General features: G+C 44.4%; 1 protein-coding gene across 1 annotated transcript in view; it reads left to right on the top strand.

Moving 5' to 3' along the window:
• Nucleotides 1-6349: 6349 nt before the first annotated feature.
• Nucleotides 6350-13984, top strand: part of REV3L (REV3 like, DNA directed polymerase zeta catalytic subunit) — a 312168-nt gene continuing 304533 nt past the window's right edge. The window contains exon 1 of the mRNA XM_073627093.1: nucleotides 6350-7084. Within this exon, the coding sequence (XP_073483194.1) occupies nucleotides 6946-7084 (139 nt within the window). The 5' untranslated portion in view covers nucleotides 6350-6945. The remainder of the gene's footprint in view (nucleotides 7085-13984) is intronic.

Here is a 13984-nt window from a genome sequence, read left to right as displayed (position 1 = left end):
GGGTTGATCTGAAAGTATACGCGAAGGTGCTAGCTAATAGACTACAACCGTTGCTACCCCGAATCATACACTTAGATCAAGTGGGCTTTGTGAGTGGACGAGAGGCACAAGATAACACCCTGAAAACACTTCTCATTGCAGATTATGCTCGAACCCACAATGTCCCATTGTGCCTTCTCACGGTGGATGCGGAAAAGGCCTTCGACCGTGTCGACTGGCAATTTTTGCATCTATCACTACAACAACTGGGTCTGGGCCAAAATATGCTCTCAAGAATAATGTCCCTTTACACTTCTCCCTCTGCCAGGATTAGACTAAATGGATCTCTAGCTCCAAAATTCACTATCCACAATGGAACGCGACAGGGGTGCCCCTTGTCCCCCATTCTCTATGTTCTTGTTATGGAACACCTAGCCATTGCCCTTAGAAACAACCCGGCTGTCCGCAGTGTTAGTATAGGCCCCATACATACTAAACTTGCCCTATTTGCAGATGACTTACTCATCTTTGTGACCCAACCGCAAGTCTCATTACCCTCCATTATGCAGGAGTTTCAGAGATACGGAGATGTTAGTAACTTTAAAGTTAATCACAGTTAAGTCAGAAATAGTCAACATTTCACTCCCAGAAACAGCTCTTAAACAACTTGCATCTTCCTTCCCTTTTAAGACAAATTCCACGTCTATTCGTTACTTAGGAATTCATATCCCAACAGACGCTTCCCAATTATTCATCAGCAACTTTACCCCCCTACTTCTTAGAACGCAAGCGGATCTGACCACATACGCATCTAAACAGCTCTCTTGGTTGGGTAGGGTGAATGTTTTAAAGATGGATGTCCTCCCTCGATTCCTCTATCTTTTCCAAACCTTACCTATTCACATTCCCGCCCCGTTTTTCAAAAAGCTTCGCCAGATTTTTTCTAAATTTATATGGCAAGGAAACCGCCCCAGGATAAAATATGACACAATGATTCTTCCGAAGGCCCGGGGGGGGGGGCGGGGGTCCCAGATGCTTCTTTCTACCACAGGGCAGCGGTTCTCACACGTATTGTGGATTGGTTTCACCATTCCTCCTCCAAAATCTGGGTTCAATTGGAGGAACATCTCAATGAGGCTGATCTTTGCGCCCTGCCGTGGACACCTACGGCTCGGTGTAAAGGTGGTACCCTCTCTACTGCCCTTACCCGTCAGACCCTGCAGATATGGGACCGACTGCTATTAACGAGCAAATTATCTAAACCCCGGGGCCCGATGACTCCTCTCTTTGGGACTCCGGCCTTCCCCCCGGCGGAGGTTGAGGAGAGATTTGGACCCTGGAATAGGGATAGTCATAGACGTTTAGCACAGGTACTACGCGCTGACCCATCTTTGAGACCGAACATACCTCCCCAGACGAGCACGGTGCCCCCAACCATGTGGTTACAAAGGAGTCAATTAATATCGTACATACGTACTTTCTCCCCCATCTCAGAAATCCTAGACGACCCGACAGACTTTGATGAGCTGCTCTTACAGCCAGATCCCCCAACACATGTAGTATCACTGTTATACTCCCTTCTATTAAAATGTATCTACCCCTGACCTTCCAACATACACGCGAAAATGGGAAACAGATCTACAGCATTCCATCTCCCCTGCTGATTGGCAAAAAAGTTTTATTTTAACACATAAGATCTCTTTGGCAACTAAGAATCAAGAAAAGGGGTTTAAGCTATTAACAAGATGGTACAGATGCCCGGTGACTAGCCAACGATTTAACCCCTCTATCTCAGGTACTTGTTGGAGATGCCTGTCCTCTAGTGGGACAATGCTCCACATATGGTGGGCATGCCCTCCAATTCGGAAATTTTGGCAAAAGGTCTTTGATCTTTACAGCAGGCTGATGGCGACCTCAATTAAGCCCACACCAGAGATAGCCCTACTATCTATGATTCCGGGCCCACTCAAGCTGATTAAAAAGGACATACTGCGCCACTTCTTGGCCGTGGTCAGGACAGTGATCCCCAGACATTGGAGAACAATAGATGTGCCTTCCTTGGGAGATTGGGCTGTCGAGGTGGATCGGATAAGAGATCTGGAACGTTTGCTGGCGCAGGAGGCAGGGAAGGAGGAACAGTTCTCCATTACTTGGACCTCATGGTCGACGTTTCGATACTCTGATGACTTCCTTATATGGATCAGAGATGCCCCGTCTTTGCCCGCTGATTAGCCATGTCGGGGTGCTCCCCAAGTCTGTTGTCATCCCCTATCTCTCCACATGCTCTTACTCATCCCTTTTTCTCTGTTATCTTTCCTTAAGTACTGATCCAGTCACTCAAATTGATATATAAAAGACTGTATTTCCAGAATTGCTCAACAACTTAAATATCTATAACAAATGATTGAATGATCTATACAGCGTTTCAGCCCGACAAGGAGGAATTTCCTGATAACACAAACGCGCAAAAGTTTAAAGGTGGTTATAGGTTGATTCCCCCACACTTGTTAGTGTACTAATACATTACAAACCACTATATCTAGTGTGCTAATACAACATTTTTCTTGTTATGTATATAATGTATACAATATTATACCATACGGTACTTTATCTTTCTGTTATATCTTTATTTTGAAATAAACTAAGATTGAAAATAATAATAATAATAATAATAATAATAATAATACTTAATGTGTTACTAAACCCAGGAGCCTGCATTCACTATATCTGGTCTACCTCAGTACAGCCATGGCCAAAAGTTGAGAATGACAATTAAATTGTCATAAAGTCTGCTGCCTCAGTTTTTATGATGGCAATTTGCATATTCTCCAGAATGTTATGAAGAATGATGAGATGAATTGAAATTAATTGCAAAGTCCTTCTTTTCCATGAAAATGAACTTAATCCCATAAAAAAAACATTTCCACTGCATTTGTGAAGAAGGCTTCAGGGCGCCTAAGTCCAGCAAGCGCCAGGACTGTCTCCTACAGTTGATTTAGCTGCAGGATAGGGGCAACACCAGAGCAGAGCTTGCTCAGGAAAGGCAGCAGGCAGCTGTGAGTGCATCTGATTGCACAGTGAGGGGAAGACTTTTGGAGCATGGCCTGCTGTCAAGAAGGGCAGCAAAAAAGCCACTTCTCTCCAGGAAAAACATCAGAAACAGACTGAAATTCTACGAAAGGTACAGGGATTGGACTGCTGGAGGACTGGGGTAAAGTCATTTTCTCTGATGAACCCCCTTTCTGATTGTTTGGGGCATATGGAAAAAACCTTGTCCGGAGAAGAAAAGGTGAGCGCTACCATCAGTCCTGTGTGTCATGCCAACAGTAAAGAATCCTGAGACCATTTATGTGTGGGGTTGCTTTTTAGACAAGGGAGTGGGCTCACTCACAATTTTGCCTAAGAACACAGCCATGAATAAAGAATGGTACAAAAACATTCTCCGAGAGCAACTTCTCCCAACCAGTTTGGTGACGAGCAATGCCTTTTCCAGCATGATAGAGCACCTTGCAATTAGGGAATAGTGATAACTAAGTGGATTGGGGAACAAAACATTGAAATTTGATCCATGGCCAGGAAAATCCCCAGACCTTAATCTCATTGAGAACTTGTGGTCAATCCTCAAGTGGCAGGTGAACAAAAAACCCACAAATTCTGACAAACTCCAAGCATTGATTATGCAAGAATGGGCTGCCATCAGTAAGGATGTGGCCTAGAAGTGGATTGACAGAATGCCAGGGAAAATTGGAGAGGTCTTGAAAAAGAAGGGTCAACACTGCAAATATTGACTCTTTGCATAAACTTAATGTAATTGTCAATAAAAGGCTTTGACATTTATTAAATACTTGTAATTATACTTCACTATACCATTGTAACATCTAACAAAAAGATCTAAAAACACTGCAGCAGCAGACTTTGTGAAAATGAATTATTGTGTCATTCTTAAAACTTTTGGCCACAGCTGTACGCAGAACATGGAAATGCAATATTTTTATAAATATAAACTGATGAATACCTTTTCTCATCAGCAGTATATAATGGTCTCTTGACTTGTATCACTGTCTGCTTAAAGAGAAACTCCACTTTTGTTGAGAAAAAAAACATTCTCCCCTTGGTGATCTATGCACTATACAAGGATTTTGACAAACTGTTGCAGATTCCTACCTTTTGTTATTCTGAAGAAATCCCTGTGTGTTTGTGTCAATGTGCCAAAGTGAATCTAAGACCCCATTCACACAGGGACGACTTGTCAGGCGACCTAGTCGCCTGACAAGTCGCCTCCCGTTCTGTACTATGGAGCCGTTCTAAGGGGAGCGACGCAAGTCGCTCCGACTTAGAAAAAGGTTCATGTACGACTTCGGGGGCGACTTGCATAGACTTCTATGCAGAAGTCGTTTTGCAAGTCGCCCGGGCAGTCGTTTGCAGGTCGCCTCGCTGAGGCGACCTGCAAGTTGTGTTGCCCCTGTGTGAATGGGGTCTAATGGTTTCAGAATTATCAACGAGCTGCTGCATCTGCAAAGCTCTAATGAGGAAAATTGCAGGGCCCGCGTCCCTTTATACAGCATCTCACAAAAGTGAGTACACCCCTCACATTTTTGTAAATATTTTATTATATTGAGGAACGGAGTGGTTTACAGCAGGGGGTCTGGGGTGTTTCCATTCCCTGTTTCAGGTCCGATTTCAGCTCAAATTTTTGGCTGAATTCTGACCTGAAAGGGACCAGTAGATGCACAGGACCCCTGTGCAATTCGCACTGGAGCCGCTTTGGAGATGTGTGAACTGGCTCTATATATTTGCTATTTTTTCCCAACAAAAGTAGATTTATCCTTTAAAGCTTGTAGGAGTTTTCATTTTCCCCTGATCCTCTCTCTGGACAGTGCTGATCACATGCACTCTCCCTAGAAAAAAAAAAAAAAGAAACCCTCTCTAGCAATACACACCAAACTGAGCATGTGCAGCCTGTCCTCTTTAGCTCTGTTTCATCAGGAGATGGTTTGGGGCTGTGGAAGAAGGGAAGGATCAGAGAAGACAGGATCACACAGTCTTTTTACACAATGCAGAGGATTAACCCCTTAGGTTCCACAGTGAGTAGAAGACCCCTTTCACACTGGGGCACTTTAGCGCTAAAAATAGCGCCTATAAAGCAACCCCAGTGTGAAAGCCAGAGTGCTTTCACACTGGAGCGGTGCGCTTGCAGGACAGGAAAAAAAAAAGTCCCGCAAGCAGCATCTTTGGGACGGCGCGGGAACAATGTATACACCACTCCTCCACCACCCCTGCCCATCGAAATGAATGGGCACCGCTGCTAAAGCACCTGCAAAGCAATTCGGCAGCGCCACAAAACGGGCGCTATTAACCCTTTCCTCGGCCACTAGCAGGGGCTAAAAGCGCCCCGCTAGCAGTCGAAAAGTGCCGCCATAACAGCTGTAAAGCGCTGCTGAAACGAGCGGCACTTTACCGCTAACGCCCTAGTGTGAAAGGGTCTAACAAGCATGTTTTACTGCATATACAGACTGATTTTACTGTTGTGGATTTATTAACACTTAAAGCGGAGTGCCACAGAATTTCCTAAATTCAGCTTATAAGCAAGCTGGCATAATAAACATTGTCAAATGGCATCATTTTTATTTTGCACCGTATCCCAGAACTATCTGCTTGTGGGCTTCACATGCCCACAGGCAAGATGACAACTGCAAGTAACACATAATAAGATATTTGTATATACGAAACCGGACATCAGGGGGTATTTTTGAAAAAACAAGTTAGTGGCACATTTACATTATATGAACTTAGGAATTTAGAAAAAAAAAATTGATTTGACGGTGGAACTCCGCTTTAAATAATGCATTAAAAGATTTAACTAAACTCATTAAAATTTTAGTTGACTAAAATGTAACAGAGAATAAAACAATTCAGATGACTAAAATACAACTAAAACGGCATTTTAATCAAAAGACTAAGACTAAAACGAACACTGCTGGTATGATAAATAAAAACAAAGCTATTTGAACAGCTGCACTAAAATACAATGTCAGAGCGACTACCACATGAAAAGGCTCATTTTTCCCTTGCCGCAGTTTGCATAGAGCAGTCCCCCCTCAGCCAGCGTCACGTGACAGCCGTTCCCTCAGAAGAGGAAGTGTAGTAAAACAACAAACATCCATGTCCCCACGCACCGCAGTGGTAACGTTGCACGTTGATCGCGACTCAAAAACACGCCCACCGCACTTCCTGTCCCGTTGCCCTTCCCCCCCATCCCGCAGTGCTTCTCCACTCGCGTGTGTGTTGCATTTAGCCCTGCAAAGGGTTACTACTACTACCGTACGTCTACAGTCGTGGGCGTGGCTGCCGTACGCAGAGTAGGGACGGCTGAAGGCTAGCCACGCCCACGGCCGTAGCTGTACGGCCCACATTCAACCCCACTACCAGCCTGTCACTCTCCCTCCCCGTGACGTCACCATCATGGCAACAACAGCTGCGGCCGCTGCAGCCCGAGCCGTGATCGGAAGACTCGCGAGCCTGGTCCGGGGGCAGCGCAGCACGGAGCGCGAGGACCGGCGCGGGGGCGCGCTCACAGCATGAGGCTCCCGGGGGCAGGCCGCGTGTGACCGGTTCTCTGCACGTGACGTGGAGCTGGAAACAGTGAGACACGTCCAGCTCCAGTGAGGGGGGATAGACGGAGAGCTCGTCTATAGGGAAAGACTTCTATTGAGATTTCTAGAGCAGAACTATATATGTACAGAGATAATAGCAGAGTAAGGCTGGCCTATAGTATTGTATAGAGTGGTTATAATGCACAGAGACAGTCTATGAGTGTCCGGGGGGGGGGTAATGTAAACATATATCCACTGTGTAGATGCAGTGAATGTAATCCCATTTATTTTTAGCTCACACCTGGTGGAGGGGGGCAGTGAGCGAAGTAAGAGGGGGTCTGGTGCCCTGGGCAAGGGGGCGAAACCCCAGAAGATGTTCTCCCTGCGCCTGGTGACCGCGGATTATTATTTGGCTGCTCCGCTTCCTGGCTTGGATGTCACCAAATCCCACTTCAGAGACTGCGATGTACGAAGAGTGCCTGTGGTCAGAGTGTTCGGAGCCACCCCTGCAGGTGAGAACTGATGCCCTCTGGGCCAACTGGTCCCCTTGTCTATTTCATATACACAAACTAGCTAAGTGTCCCTCAAGGGCACAGACTTGACTAGGAAGTTGTGAGCTGTCTAGATGGCTCGCTGACCGGAGTAGCTATTCTATATTTGGGATCAGGACAAGTGGAATAGAATTGGAAGAAGAGCCTGGCTTGTTTGTCATCCTAACGGGTCATGCACTTAAGCATTATTTGTTCATTTAAACAGCAACACATTTGCACATTGGGTTAGCTGCTAAAACGTATTTGCAGTGATGGTAAAATAGATTAAGAAGGTTGGTGTTGTGCTAGGCCAAGTATTCTGCATTTGGGCACACCATGGGTACACGGAAAGACACATGTAATGGCTAATGGGGAAAGGAGAGTCACACTAGAACAAGAAGGGGCAAGGAGAAATACATTAGAGAATGTCAAGACCAGTGGGAAATAGGGCAAGGAGAAACACATTAGAGCAAGTCAAGTCCAGTGGCTCATGGCGCAACACGAGATACATTAGAGCAAGTCAAGCCTAGTGGCTCATGAGGCAAGGAGAGTTGCATTAGAGCAGGTCAGCTCATGGGGCAAGGAGAGACACATTAGAGCAGGTCAAGCCCAGTGGCTCATGAGGCAAGGAGATACACATTAGAGCAGGTCAGCTCATGGTGCAAGGAGAGACACTTTAGAGCAGGTCAAGCCAGTGGCTCGTGAAGCAAGGAGAGACACATTAGAGCAGGTGAAGCTCATAGTGCAAGGAGAGACACATTAGAGCAGGTCAAGCCCAGTGGCTCATGGGGCAAGGAGAGACACATTAGAGCAGGTCAAGCTTATGGCGCAAGGAGTGACACATTAGAGCAGGTCAAGTTCATGGCGCAAGGAGAGACACATTAGAGCAGGTCAAGCTCATGGGGCAAGGAGAGACACATTAGAGCAGGTCAAGCTCATGGGGCAAGGAGAGACACATTAGAGCAGGTCAAGCTCATGGGGCAAGGAGAGACACATTAGAGCAGGTCAAGCTCATGGGGCTAGGAGAGACACATTAGAGCAGGTCAAGCTCATGGGGCAAGGAGAGACACATTAGAGCAGGTCAAGCTCATGGGGCAAGGAGAGACACATTAGAGCAGGTCAAGCTCATGGGGCAAGGAGAGACACATTAGAGCAGGTCAAGCTCATGGGGCAAGGAGAGACACATTAGAGCAGGTCAAGCTCATGGGGCAAGGAGAGACACATTAGAGCAGGTCAAGCTCATGGGGCAAGGAGAGACACATTAGAGCAGGTCAAGCTCATGGGGCAAGGAGAGACACATTAGAGCAGGTCAAGCTCATGGGGCAAGGAGAGACACATTTGAGCAGGTCGAGCCCAGTGGCTCATGAGGCAAGGAAAGACAAATTGGAGCAGGTCAAGCCCAGTGGCTCATGGGGCAAGAAGAGACATGTTAGAGTAAGTAGTCAACCCTAATGGTTCACGGGGCAAGGAGAAACACAAAAGAAAGTAGCGCTGGGCATAATGGCTCATGGGTCAAGGAGACACCTACTGTAGCAAGTAGTACAGTCAAGTTTAAGAGCCTATGGAGCTAGTAGATGCACACTAGAACAGTGTTTCCCAACCTTTGTCCTCAAATACCCTCAGCAGGCCATGTTTTGGACTTTTCCTTTGGATACAATAGCTGTCAAAAATACTGTTGACAAGCACTTGTGCAAGGTAAAGGCGATCATAATTAAAAAAACAAAAAAAACCAAAACATGTTCTGTTGGGGGGACTGAGGTTGGAAACCACTGAACTAGAACAAATAGAGTGATGCCTAATGTCTCATGAGGATAGTATATACACACTAGAACAGTGTTTCCCAACCTCAGTCCTCAAATACCCCCAACAGGCCATGTTTTAGACATTTCCCTTAGCTAAAATAGCTGTCAATAATGGCAAACTATTGATGTTGATTTAAAAGGCCTGCGCAAGGTAAAGGAGATCCTAAAAAAATGTACTCTGCCCCCAGCTACATCACTAGCCTAGTCTCAAAATGCCAATCAAATCGTTCTTTGTTCCTCCCAAGACCTCCTGCTGCTTAGCTCCCTTGTCACCTCATCCACGCTCCCCCTCAAGGACTTCTCCAGAGCCTCCCCCATCCTGTGGAATTCCCTACCCCAATCTGTCCAACTATCTCCTACTCTGTCCACTTTCAAACAATCCCTAAAAACTCATCTTTTCAGAGAAACCGGTCTGGCCCCCACCTAACTGTACACTTATTTTCTCAATCAGCCCATCCCCCACAGTTTTTTGTATCTCTTAACCATCCCTCTTAGATTGCGATTCCTCCTGTATTAAATTGTATTGTAATTGTACAGTCTGCCCTCATGTTGTAAAGCACTGCGCAAACTGTCAGCGCTATATAAATCCTGTATAATAATGTCCTGTTGGGGGTTCAGAGGACTGAGGTTGGGAAACACTGAACTAGAACAAGTAGAGACAAGCCTGATGGCTTATGGGGCAAGGAGAGACACAATAGAGCAGGTCCCAGAGGAAATGTGTGGGTTAAAAAAAATACTATATACTCCATTCACAAAGCGTTAACACAAGAGTAATGATTTTTATTTATAGCTATGCGATTATAATTTTGAAATCTCATTGAACTCAGCTGAAAATAGCTGTCGCTGTTAAAAATATTCTGTTGTATTGGTTTTGTAAATTGAAGCCAATGTATGGCTACCATGTATAGGTTAATGACACTAGGCCCTGAGCTTGGTTGTACCGAACATAAATGTCTGTCTTTATTTATTTTATTAATGTGTAAGAGATTGTGAGGCACAGCATTGTATCCAGACACAATGGCTATATGGCTGTTTACAGTATGAGACATACAGGGGCTGTCATAATCTACCAGACATGCACAGTGAGAGCATGTGACTTTCCGACAGACCATGAGAAGGTTTCTGGTCGACTGTAACTTGTGTGCTTGATGCAGAGGCTGTTCAGTAAAATCAATGGAGGTGGCTTGTTCAGCAGTATAATGTATTGATAATGTTTACGCACTTCCTTTTGTAGATCTTTGTGAATTATATGTACAATTCAGCAGTGTTCACTCTGCGTTAATGCACAAGAAAACTTCTTTGTAAAGGGAAAAATGGCTTTCCCTTTGTTATGCATTGTGTCAATGACATCCTGTTTGTGTGTCTGTGATCATGACCTGTCTTCCAGAGATACAGACCTCTGTGTAACCTCTGTAATTACAGCACACAGGAGGAAGAATGCATCTTTTGTAGAGTTGCTTTTGGGACTTGCTTAAAAGCAACACAGAAAGGGTTTGGGGATCCTCATTTGACCTGCTGGGGAAGGAGACGGGAGCTGCCTCTCACATAGATGTGTTACCCAGAGGACAGGCAGTATTACACCTCCCACACACAGTCATCACACTGCTAATGACCATGGTGTATGCTTGTGATCACTTGGAAATAGTGCAGGCTCCCGTTGCCATTTTAGTCTTAAGACCTTTTTATACCGATTTTACCGGAGAAGATTTTATTCCTTTCAGAAAGACATTACCATGAATTTGAGAAACCCACTGCTTTAATGCATTGATTCAAAATTAATCGTGCTTTGTTCTTGAAAATATTGACAAGAGTCTAAAAATTGTATAATTTAGTGGACTACAAACATTATTATGCTTTTATAATTTACCGAAATATAGAACAGTGTATTTTATTGTTTGTATTGGTGCATGCAGTGTGCACAGTGCTTTACAAAATAAAGGTAGACGGTACAGTTACAATTCAATTCAATACAGGAGGGCCCTGCTTATGAGAGCTTGCAATGAAGAGGATATTTTGTAGTGTTTTCATGCAGTTTTTTATCAGTGGGTGCAAGGATGCACAAATCATATCGCCGGGCAGGTGTTTTTATTTTTTAATATTTTTTTTTTTTTTTTACAGTTAGCCCTGCTGTGGGCAAGCAGCAGGATTTACTTTTCTTTTTTTGCCCCTTAAAGTGTTACTAAACCCAGGACCCTGCAATCTCTTTATCTGGTATCCCACAGTACACAGAACATGGAATGCAATTATTTTAGTGATTCTACACTGCTAAACTCCCTTTCCTGATGCCAACATGGCAGCATACTAGTGATAGAGCTCCGCCTCTTGACCACTCCCTCTGGACAAGTGAATAGCACTTCTTCTCTTTTTCCTCATACCTCTATACACCAGCGAAGAGGGAAAGATTGCATGTTTTCTACCCAACCCTGTTTGTAGTTTGCAGGGGATGGTGGCTAGCGTCCAGTTGCAGATCGGAAGAGGTTGAATCTTTTTGGCATCAGGGGACTTTGTAGGAAAGACTAGTCAGTCCTCTGTTCTATCCTAAATAGAAGATTGTTTTGGCAATTAGTACCCACCATGTCAGCTAGTTATTTATCACTAGTATGCTGCCATGTTGGCGTCAGGAAAACTGAAAATTGTATCAAATACTCTACCGTAATTTTCCTTTCCTGATGCCAAACCATTGCAGCATATGGACCCACCCTGTACGTTTTGGTATGTAGCTTGTTACAAAAGAATGGGGGGATTGGCTAACTAGTCCCCCCTTCTTCTTTCTTTTTTTGCTATTCATCGGTCCTGAGGGAGTGGTCAAGACGCGGAGCTCTATGACTAGTATGCTGCTGTGGTTTGGTGTCAGGAAAGGAAAACTACGGTAAGTATTTGATACAATTTTCAGTTTTCTCTTCAGCAGTATATAGTACGCTTGTGACATCTATTAGTGTCTGGTTAAGGCTTGTAGGAGGAGTTTTCTTTCTCCTTTCAATGGCCTAAGAAGCTGCATGACCCCTGAACCCCTGACCCTCTGTCTGGACAGAGCTGATTGACCTTGTGTTGATCACATGTACCCCACCCCCACCAAAAAAAAAAACTCTCTAGCAATACACACCAAACTGAGCATGTGCAGAGTGCCTCCTAGGGCTCTGTATTGTCAGCAGATTGGGGAAAGTAAAAGAAGGGGATGATCAGAGAAGGCAGAATCAAACAGCCTCTTTTTTTTTTTTTTTTTTTACAATGTGGAGGATTAACCCCCTTAGGTTTACAGTGAGTATAACATGCATGCTTTACGGAATATACAGACTGAGTTTACTGTTGGGGGTTTAGTAACACTTTTTAATGGAGCAGACACCGGAGCTTGATTTGGCTACTCAGCATACGCTGGTACTGGGCACACAAGTACTTCCGTGTGCCAGGGTAACATGAAGGAGTAAAGATTTTTCTTTTTCTCAGTGTGGCCGGCTCCTCGTTTATTGGCTCAGACCTTCTGCTGAGCGTTAAGAGAGCCCAACGCTCCCCTTTCCTGACAAGCACCCAATCAGTGCTCATCACACTGCAAGGTCTCTCACCTCCCTGCTAGTTCCTGGGGTGCGGTGCTGAGAACAGGCAGGGAGGTGAGTAGGAGATAAACAGCTCAATGTTAAAAACAGTGAAAGTTTTTAAGTTGCCCTAAAGGATAAGTCCACCTTTCATAACATGTTACTCCCATATTCCGGGTGTAACATGTTATGAATGCACTGGCCCCCGCACCTTCTTGATCCCTGCTGTGCCAGCTTGCGAGGGTTCTCCCCCCACTAGCTGTCAAAAGTTTTTAAAAAAACGTGGCTGTATGGGGCTCCACCCACCCGGCCACGTAACTCATTCACAGCACTCTGTGTTCGGAAAACTACAAGGTAAGATGCCTTTGCACCTTTTGCTGTGAGCGCCGTGGTAGTTCATTCATTCTTCCTGTTAGCATGTGTCGGCTTCCTAGTATGAGGAAGCAGATACACTGACCTATCTGCTGGAAACCTGCATGGCATCAGAGATCTGATGATCGCTGATCCAATGCTTTCCAGCCTCCTGCAACAAAAAAAACAAAAAAACATCAAGTCTTAATTTTTTCCATTCTGGCAAAGCCATGTCAAGGTTTAAAGGGACATACATCCATTGAAAATCCCTTGTGATAAAACTCTCATTCAGTAGTATAACAGAGTGAGACCGTTGTCTTATTTTTATTAAAATGATAAAAAAAGCCATAAGTTTATGTTTAAGTAAATTTATGGCTTTTTATGTAAAAATGAGACAACTGTGGCTTTTGTAAAAATTACACCTTTTGGTTAAAATTATTTTTTTATTATGACAGGTAGACTGTCATGAGGGAAGAGTTGATTGGGAACCCCATTTAGTCCCTTGGACAAGTAGTTTTAAAAAAATAATTCCACAAAAATGTTGTTTGAAAATTGATGCTGCTAACTTTGGAAGGATTGGGTGACAATCATATAAAGCGGTACTAATGTTTGGAGGTTGCTAGCATTTGCCATAATGTGCAAGTAATTCAGTGTATTTGTATATTATGGCACTATTATCCAGCAATGTAATGACTGGGCTTTCCCTTTTGTTGCCTCATAACAATCACTGCCATTTTCTACTGGTATTATCTGTAACTCCTGCGCATGAGAGTCCAGCTGGCCATTCAGACGTAGGTTCCTTTTCTTTTCAGCCTGTGTGTGGGCTGAAAGAAATTTAATGAATACCTCCATCCATAACAGCTTTGGTGGAGGAATTTTTCCTGCTGCTGGCTATTATATTTTGACAGCTGCCACCTCTGGTTATCAATTGGCTGACAAATTTTTGCCCACCTTCTTCGATCTTCAGATTGAAGTTTGTCAAGCTGGTGCTGGCAAGGCCACCCATTGATTAAATTTCGACGAGCATCAAATGGACAAAATGTGATCTGTGTATGGTGAGCTTAGAACCCAATTCTATGAATTTGAAAAAAACACCAAAAAAAACTCCCCTTTCAGTGGGGCCCCCACATTGCAACGGTTAAGTGCCTAATATGTGTGTTGGTACAGGAACAGGCAGTATTACCTTAACCTCTGCTCTG

This window comes from Aquarana catesbeiana, linkage group LG04 (assembly GCF_042186555.1).
Source record: "Aquarana catesbeiana isolate 2022-GZ linkage group LG04, ASM4218655v1, whole genome shotgun sequence".
Classification (NCBI taxonomy): Eukaryota; Metazoa; Chordata; class Amphibia; order Anura; family Ranidae; genus Aquarana; species Aquarana catesbeiana.
This window is presented reverse-complemented; position numbering and strand designations above follow the sequence as displayed.